The 9927-nt window shown below is 38.2% G+C and overlaps 1 protein-coding gene across 1 annotated transcript in view; it reads right to left on the reverse strand.

Annotated features, from left to right (window-relative positions):
* Positions 1-606: 606 nt before the first annotated feature.
* LOC101853623 (aspartate aminotransferase, cytoplasmic) overlaps positions 607-9927 on the reverse strand; it is a 28155-nt gene continuing 18834 nt past the window's right edge. Inside the window, exons 8-9 of the mRNA XM_035970175.1 lie at positions 8663-8805; positions 607-7241 (exon numbers count right to left, since the gene is read on the reverse strand). Coding sequence (XP_035826068.1) covers positions 7096-7241; positions 8663-8805 — 289 coding nt within the window. The 3' untranslated portion in view covers positions 607-7095. The remainder of the gene's footprint in view (positions 7242-8662; positions 8806-9927) is intronic.

Below are 9927 nucleotides of genomic sequence, written 5' to 3' on the forward strand. Positions count from 1 at the left end.
TAATGAATAAAAATATTCATATTTAATATTTAGTAATATTATATTAATATATCAACGTTGGATGTCCCCCAGTTCAGGGAGGTTGCTCAACAAAGAGAAGAAAAAGAAATCGGGGATATTATTTTCTTTCTGTTTCATCATCATCCAGTGCCAGACCTGCGACAGACAGACATCGGCGATCATGATTCTCCATTCATTCCTTTGCTCGGATGCTCCCAAAAAAAGCTAAATTTCCCTGATCTTTCACAGTTACCCATTTGTTTAGGTTCCCCAAGCAAAATTGTTCTGGGCCTACCCCTGCCTCGTTTGCCTTCAATTTTACCAGTGAGAGCTAGATGTTCAAGACCCTTGTGTCTATTCAGGTGTCCCACATACTGCATTTGTCTTTCAATTTACCACTATTATTTTCAGACTAATCAATTAATGATGCTTGTTTCAAATAGACTCCACTGTAGCTCCCTTTATTGTCCTGTAAATAAGTCCAGTTTGTTAACAGAAGGATTTTGAGAAGAGATTTTCATTTATTCCTAAAGCCATTAAAGAGAAGCAAAACGCCACGTAGCTTTTACTTAAAGGATAAAGACAAAAACATCAGACCACACATTATTGCTATTCAACATGCACTCAAGACTGTTTATTGTTCTTAAATCGTAAGTCACTGGTTTTTTACCCTAAAGTAGAACAAAAGAAGGAAAAAAACAAAAAACAGCATAATATAAATATATTCTACATGTAGTGACGTAGCATGAACTAAAAACAATAAAGATAAAGCAGACAAAAATAGAGCAACGGTGGGCGATGATTTTTTTTCTTCTTCGTAAAATCAAAACAGGAAAGTTTGCAGAGGGCTGCTACACTGTGTGATAAAACAGTGCCCCTCGGGGCTGGAGGTGGAGTAGTAGTAGTTATAGTAGTACAAAATCTACCGTAAATCTCGGGTTAACTGATCTCATTTTACAACAACGACGACCGTCAAATCGGTCTGCACCCTTTGTCGTCGTCTCCCTTAACTTAAACTGTCCCCGTGGTTTTATGCACCCCGCATAATTTAGCAAAATTTGATCATTTTTCGCATAATTTCTGATTATCTTCCTTTATCGTTCTTTGTTAAAATTAACAGATTCGCATAATTTCACATTTTTGGGGCTCAGTTTGTATAATTTCAGAATTGTCCTTGCATAAAACGACGGGGGCAGCATAAATAACCTCTTTCCTTTAAGTTTCAAGAATGAGCTGTGAACGGCAAACAGAATTTACAGAATATTACAAGCGAATCAAATGTGGGATCAAGTACTGCGGTGTGATATAAGAATTATTCAACAGTGGCATACCACGATATACACATACACTCCGAGTCTACAACAAAATGCTTTCAACAATCAATTATCACATCGGAGAAAACAACAGAGAAATATCGGGAAACAAAAACACAAAAGATGCTCAACAAATGAATTGCATAGAAGAATGCATCAACAGCAACTGTGAGGAACAAAAACGACCAGTGAAAAAGGAAGAACAGGGACTTTTAAAATATAAAAATCAAACATTTAGGAGAGAACAGGGACTTTTAAAACAGAAAAATTAAACATTTAAGACAGAACAAAACCCAATAACTTCTAAACAACAGGCAGAAACTAAGCATCAGCACATGAAGAAAAGTGTGACATCTACTCAAAGACCTATCAGTTAAAAAAAAAACCAAAAAAAAGAACAAATTTTTCAAACGTGAAGGCAGGCTACAGTTGTGAGACAACCTTTGACAACCAGTAACAGTAGTTCGGAATTTCAAATGTTGTTCCAATTAAGCAAAACAAAAGTCCTGGATAATTGAAGTACATTAAGTATGGAAAAAACCCTGCTGTACTTTTTAAAACTTTGAAGCTGTTCCAATCTCTTGTCCATCTTAAAAAATATATACTGTACAGTAAGTTCTTTGGACAAACAGGATAAATATATCACGATGTCATATATTTCTCAGCATTTCTGTGACTCAGAAACAATTCAAAATAGAAAAACAAAAAACCAAAAGACTGGAATTACTTTTGGATAAAAAGAAAACAACCGGGTGAAAAACTGGTGACCAACAAAATAGGACGAATGAACTATCGATAGTCCTCTTCCTTACCTCGACCCGCCTGCCCTGCGCTTTGCGACAGCTCTAGAGCTTTAGAAACATAGGGAGAGGGGGAGATATGGGGAGAGGGGGGGAAACAGTCAGTGGGTTGGTCTCATGCTCCAAGAAAACAAGTCATCACAAAGTCATCATTCAGTCTCTGTACAAAAAAACAACTACATTGAAATCCGCATACTTAAATCAAAATCTGAAGGACTAACAGGTTTTCTTCAGTTTCGCCAAGTTTTCAGTTCACAAAGATTGTTCAAGATCAAAGAAAGGGAGAAAAAAATTGGGAATTTCGTTTCTTTTGGTTTACCTTTGTTTTCAGATTAACCATATATTCAGTTTAAGTGGACTCCACATATCAATTAATTAAACAATTAAACATACCATAAAGAAAAGAATATTGGGTTTTTTTCTATAGCAAAGACACAGGAAAGTACAACACATAAGACTTCACTGCGTTCACTGCCTCACTAGAGAACAGTGTCCACAGACCGCCCTGCCAAGACATCGGTAAAGATTAACATTCAACTACAACAGACAAGAAGTCACTCTAAACAGAAAGGGCCACAAGTACAAGCTGAGGAAAATCCAGAAACTAAGCAGACAAACTTGTTAATGGATATGGTTATCCCACACATCATCCTAGCTGGGAACAAGTGTAACAGAAGTAACAGTACATGTACTAACATACACATAGCTGCCAACTTTTCAAAGACCAAAAGACTAAGACGAGTCTCTTGACTGGTCAAGACGGCTGGAGTTAGCTAAGAAACACCCCTCCAAACACTTCGCACACATTTTTCCGCATTCAATAAATTCATGCAAAATAGCTAGCTATGACAACACACACAACTACCTATCCGCTTTGTTCTCATTATTACTCGCAAATCCGGTTTTAAAAATAAAAGTTTAAACTTTTTCTTTGGCATCGACAAGTCCGTGAGTACAGTACTAGAAAACACAGAATACATATTTTCCGCCGCGAAAACATACGTCTGTACTCAGACCCCCCAAAAACATATTCAATTGAATACATTTTTAGCATACTGGTTGGCAGCTATATGCATAGAATCTACATTACACAATGCAGCGACACACAACTACGGTCATTACACAGGGATGCCAAATTATTTATTTTTTTTAACCTGAAAATGAGCGGATCATCACATCTCACCTAAAACGTACTTTGTAAAATCTTTCAATGAGCAAACAAAAACATTTCTCTTACCATTCCCCTTTCCTTTGCAAGTGTAGGAAAAAAACCCCGGAAAAAGCCGGAAAAAGGCGGATAAAACCGGAGATTTGGCATCCCTGATTACAGCCCCCAAAGGGATCACGCCTGTACACATGCACTAACACATAAAGCCATTAATTAATCAAAATATTGAATACACTGTACTAATATAATGGATTTATCACATGGACAGACGGAAGGAAGGAATATGTCTTTAAAATATTCATATATATGTTAAAAATAGAATACTAAAAGCCCATTAGATTGTAAAATGTATTCATATAAATACAAGAAAAAAAGAGGGAAGAAAAAGAATAAGAGAAAAAAACAACTTGACAAAAGAAAAGAAACCTGAGGAATAGAATTTCCAAAGCCACCAGATTACACGCAAATAACAAACGACACTCGTGATATACTCACTACACACTTATGTCTACTTGTCTTCCCCCACCGACAAAAGCAAACCGCACACACCAGAGGATAAAACTAATAAAACTAAAAAAAGGGGAGCAATGCCAAATTACAACTTTGGTAGATGTGAAGTAAGCCTACTGAATTATGCTTTTGGATCATGTCCAGTTTACAGACGACCCACACCCTGAGTGAAAATGTTAATCCCAAGTGTATATGAATAGAACATACAGATCTTTCTGTAAGAGACAAAAACAGAACCTGGGATAATGCAACCATTATCGGGCCTCGCAAAATTGTTCACGTTTTAGGAAGAAGCAGTTTTCAAATTAGAGGCCAACATTATTATCATTAGGAGTCAGCCAAGACAAGACCACACCTAAAGATCACCCCTGGAGCATAGAAAACACAGAAATTTCATCTCACCTACTTTCTCAACAAACAACAGGCAGTACCATTCCAGGAAACTCTCAATACCTACAGCCACAACCCTGGAGCAGAAACACTTGTACAGAAAAGAGATCTCCATCATCAAAATCATCTTTGTCATACAAATCACAGATCTGTTTAAAACAAACTGCTACACAACTAGGATTCTGAAATATTTCTAATTAGAGCTCTCTGCTTAGTGCTAAATCTTGACAGCTGAAATCCAGAGGCCAGGTGTTCATGCACTCCGACTTTTCTACCCTCACTCCTCCACTAGTAGAGCCTCCTACAAAGAAGACCCTGTAAGAGTAAGTTCAAGATGAGAATATTAGTCCGTTCAAAAGAGGAACATTTTTTAATGTTTTTATTTCTTTTAAATTCGGTGTCTGTCACTAAAATGTTACAAATCAGATTTAAAATGCAAATTTTTCCCTTGATAAAAGAGTTAGAAACTTGCAGTTGTGGGTTGTTTATTTGCTTTTTTTCGTAAGACCACATCAAAACAAAACAATTAAAGGAAAGGGAAATAGTCACCATGTCACCATTTGTGACTTTGTCTATTGTCTACATAAAGCACATACTTTTACAAATTCTCCTCTACACATTCATAGCCATTGTCAGACACTGCCGGACAAAGTATTTTTATTACTTCAATGTATAAAACACACATCAACACACATTAGCGCTGCTTTTCTGTTTTATTTCTTTCTCCTTACCCTGGAACTGGAAACATGGATCATTTCTATCAACTGTACAGAGGCTCGAAAACTCAACAGAGCCAAATCAACACAAGAAAGGACACTACAAACTGTTAGAAAAATGTTCCTTCTGTGATGTTAAATTGTCCTAAATGTTTTCCTTTCCTCCTGTGATGTTACTTCTATTGGTGTTTGAACCTTCAAGTCAGGGTCATCGGTTTTTATCAAACCATTATCGTGGGTTCATCATGTTGTAGTTGAGATAACAATCCCTCGCATTGTCAAGAACTCTCTCCCAGTGCAATGAACAGATGTAAAAATTGGGCAATACCGGTGGTTCACAAGGCAAAAAAAAACACCTGAACCTCAAACACTGTGGTGTTGGCAACTCAAAGGGGTACTGGGTATCAACAAACACGTCTTCATCCAATATAAATTTGTGAAAAACAGAAACGCATTAAAAAAACCAGTAACGAGCAAGGACTGGATAAAAAACAAAGGGTAGAGGGCTGGTGCTCAGAGATGGTGACAGATGGTGATAAGGCAAACTAAACACCCAGAAGAAATAAGTTTTGTTTTGTTGTAGTAATACTGTTGAATAAACTTACAGAACCCTAAAATCTCAAAAGTACGAGTTTTATGCCCACATCGACAAAGTCAGATCGTTTGGATCATTTCGATCATTCAGACGGCTGGCTTCAACACTGCCTCGTCAGGGCCAACCCCAAGCTGAGAGAGATACAACTTCCCAGAAGAGAGACCGAGATACTCGATAAAATGTCTCCCAACACGTGAATCGAACTTGGGTCTCCTGTGTGTCGCGGAGAAGCGCCTTATTGCTACACCACAGACACTGGTTTAGTGACAAATACAGGAGAAAAACGCTGATGCTGATCAAATCACTTGACTAGGAGCAAATGCTTTTCGTAAAATAACATTAACACTCATCATCATACAGGACAGAATTTGATGGACCATGAGATATCTTTCCTTTTTCCTTGTAAGTATTTGTATGTACATGTAGGCCCTAATTCTTGGTAAAATACATTTCGGACAAATAACTTTACAAGCTTGACAATGTCTGAGAACTGGACTCGCAAGTAGAAAGATGTTTACTCCCTAGAATAATATATATACTGACAACTGCACACAACCAAGCACTTTTCCCCTCAACCTGAGCACTATCAAACAGGTAAAGCTTTTGGAATAAATATGACACATAATATCAAAAACAATTGGATATATATGACATAAACATTAAATGTTATTGACACAAATACTCAATTCAAGTTGTAAGTTAATTCAGATGTAAATCCTTTTATACATCTTTAAAAAATCAGTTTTTAGAATAAAAACTTTGACATTTTCCAAAAGATGCCAAAACAAGCATTTAAGTAACCAACAAAGCATCAATTCACTTTACCAGCTAGGGAACAACTCACCTAAAAATGGTGTAAGTAAAGAATTTCCTTTTCTAACTAGAAAGTAGGCAGTCAACTCTAATTTTGATTCCCCTTACATACAGACAATAGCTCTTAGAAAAATAGAAATTGCAACTCTATGATGTAACGGACAAGAACAATAACAGTAAATAGTAAATGGAGAGATGCTGGTGACAAAAGGTTAGAGGTGAAGAGGTCACAGGTGAAATAAGGTTAGAGGTGACACGGATTGTGACAAAGAAAACATGTATTCTCACAGCCAGAGTGAAGGACCGGTATTTATCTGACTCCATAACATGCAGAATGTGTAAAAATCTTACGCCTGTTTGTGAAAAAAAAGGAAGCAGACATCCCCACTCCTCTTTCGCACGAAAAAAACTTGAGAGATTTACATACAGACGATAGAGTTCCAGAACAGGAAATTGTGATTTGAGAACAAACAGACTGCTCTACTCGGCTAAAACCTGCGAAAAAGCAACCTTTCCCAGTACAAACTACAGCCACTATCATATCACACGCTGTACTCTTAAACTGAGATCGGAAACGCCCCACATGTCTAAGTCTACACACATTTTTAAAAAAACCTGATTTACGTATCACCTACGTTTAAAAACTGCGACAAATCGACTATCATCACAGCTTTCAAAACTAAGCAACAAATCAACCAACCACAGCTTGAGTAAAGGTCAACAAAAACAAGGGCTCAGAAAAACAGAATTGTTCTGAGCGGGATAGGAGGAAGGAGAAAAGAATTCGTTTTTAATTACTAGGGTAGGCTCGCACGGCTGCGTCGATGGCCTTGGCGACGTAGGCCACGTTTTTGCTGGTGATTCCACACATGCTGATGCGGCCGCTGCTCAGGAGGTAGATGTTGTACTTCGTCTTCATCAGCTCCACTTGTTCCTCTGGCAAACACAAAAATTGTTGTTGTTGTTGAGGGGTTTTATTTAGTATGAGTTAAATGGCACTTGCAACATATTTAGGTCATCGGTTCCGAAGATTCGAGGTGTTACAAGAGAGCAACAAATACTAAAAATAAGAAGGAGGAGGGATAAGGATGGAAGATGTTTGATAGGAAAGAAGGAGCAAACCACACCAGAGCACCCACCAACCCTCCAGACAGAAAATGGCATTAATTGGTCTTCATTTGTGATTCTACAGGAAACAATCTATTACGAGCTTGCCCAATGCTCCATGCACTTAAAAGGAAATATTGGCCCAACCCTGAAACACTCTCCAAGGACCCCCGAGCGAGTGTTGAGTACCTGCGTGCTCGCTTATGATGCCACAGTGCCAGGGGAGGAAGGGAGAGAGAGAGAGAGAGAGAGAGAGAGAGAGAGAGAGAGAGAGAGAGATAGAGAGAGAGAGATAGAGAGAGATAGAGAGATAGAGATAGACAGAGAGAGAGAGAGAAAGAGAGAGAGAGAGAGAGAGAGAGAGAGAGAGAGAGAGAGAGAACACTGGGAGCCTAGAGGACCTGTTGACAACAGCATCCGTCGCACGAGAGATTTAACTTTCCTAGACTTCTTTTCTCTCAGCCAATATGCCCCTGATTGACTTCTTTGATACACTCGAAACGAGAGACACAGTCAACACGTTGGAATCAAACCCTTTACTTTTCAGATATAACAAATTACTTCATATGTGCGAGGCAGCGTGGTGAAATCAGGCGCTCGTCAATATAACGAAATCGAAGAAACAGGCATTTTTCCGCCAGTTTGGAAATTTTTAGCAAATTAAAATTTTTTGGCTTAACCTCTTCTACGTCAATATAAAAACACATTTCCATGTGATTTTACTGAAAAACATTCATTAAAGACAAACAAAAAAAGTCATTTTTCAGTTTTCAAAGACTCTTTAGCTATTGGAGTCACCAAACTTTGTCGACCATATTCTCACTAATTTCAACACTGAAACCAGGTGATCTCACTTCCTTCAATCGCAAACATCTTGAGTTCTATTCAAGAAAAATGGATATGTATTTCATTGGAATGGGAATGGGTACCCGGCAATAGACAGTGAAAGATCTTTTCAGTATGTTGGTGTTTTAGCACCTATAAATGGGTGCTTGTGCTGTATGCTACCAAGGAAGTTGAGGTTGTTTCAGAATGTTCTCAGGTCTGCTGGGGTAAAAGTATAGATTGTGAAGCGCATAGATCTTGCCGTTGAGCGGGGATTTGCACTGTACAAATGCTATCTATGTTCTATTATTATTGGAAGCAAGACAAACAAATCTGCTTTTAGATGATACCAATAACTCCACACGCCCAAAAATTGACAAACGCCTGGTTCTACAACCCCGTGGTAACACATATTACGCTCTCACCAGAGAGGCCGGTGTAGCTGAACATGCCGATCTGCTTGGTGATGTGGCTCCAGTTTCCCGGGGTGCTCATGTCTCGCAGAGCGTCGTACAGCTCCTGCCTCATCTTCTTAATGCGGTTTGCCATTGTGAGGATATCACCTTTCCTACAAACAACACAGAGTGAACAAACTTTTCATTTAGTAAAAAAAAAAAAAAGAAAGAAAAAGGGTAGCAAAGGTAATATGGGGGAACTTTAGTTCCGAGGGTGGAATCAAAATTCTCTTCTTTTTTTTTTTAACAAGAACAAATTGGATCAAAACCTGGTCAAAATGTTTCGGAAAAAAAAAAGAAGATGAATTCCCTTGAAAGGGCAAAAAAATTCCCTTTAAAATGTTTATAATTCAGTCTGTCCAAAAGGAAACTGCCATGCATTTCCCAACAAAGGCGATGTTCTATACTATAAGATGAGCTTTTGTAAACTGACATGGTTTTACCAAAAAAAGTTAGAATAGCACTACCATACATGGAAACCCTCCATTGGGAATCCCATGACGTTTTACAGCTGTTATAAAACATCAACTTAAGTTCCCAAACTGGAAGAGCACAATAAAAGAGGTATCCAAAAGAAGGTTCCACTTCTTTACTACACCTCTGTCTTAACTGTTAGTCCATCTCGCTTTTTCCCCAGCATTAAATGACTATTATCACGACAATGTCCTTCTCTTCATGGTAACTCAAAGTCCCACTAACTGAATGACCTTGCTGATGTGCTTCTCTTTACTGCAACTCAAAACCTCATTAAATGAACATTATCGTACCGATGTGCTTCTCCTTACTCTAACTCAAAACCTCATGAAGAGACCATTATCGAGCCAATGTACTTTCATAGCTGCCAAGTTTTCAAAATTAAAAAACAGATTTTCATCGCGCAGTCGGCGAAAGAGACCAGTTCTTACTTCAAAAAGATACCAAAAGACAACTTGTACTCAAATGATAAGCACACCACAGACACAAGCATGCTGTGCAGCCAGATTGATAAGATGGCAGGGGCATCTAATGGCAAAAATGTCTGGCTGGGATTCCCTAAGCTTTGTTACAACTCCATTGTTTTGTCCTATCATCACTGAAGCATTGTCTGAACTCAAAGAGATGCAGTGCATAAAGGGAACACCTAAGGTTTCTAATTCTGTCAATACAAACTCTCCTATGTTAACACCACTTGACGGACCATTGTCATTGAGGACGTCGGCACACCTTGTTTGTAGAAAGCATGTTTGTTTGGTAAT

Source organism: Aplysia californica, unplaced genomic scaffold, assembly GCF_000002075.1.
Source record: "Aplysia californica isolate F4 #8 unplaced genomic scaffold, AplCal3.0 scaffold00230, whole genome shotgun sequence".
In the NCBI taxonomy this organism is placed as follows: Eukaryota; Metazoa; Mollusca; class Gastropoda; order Aplysiida; family Aplysiidae; genus Aplysia; species Aplysia californica.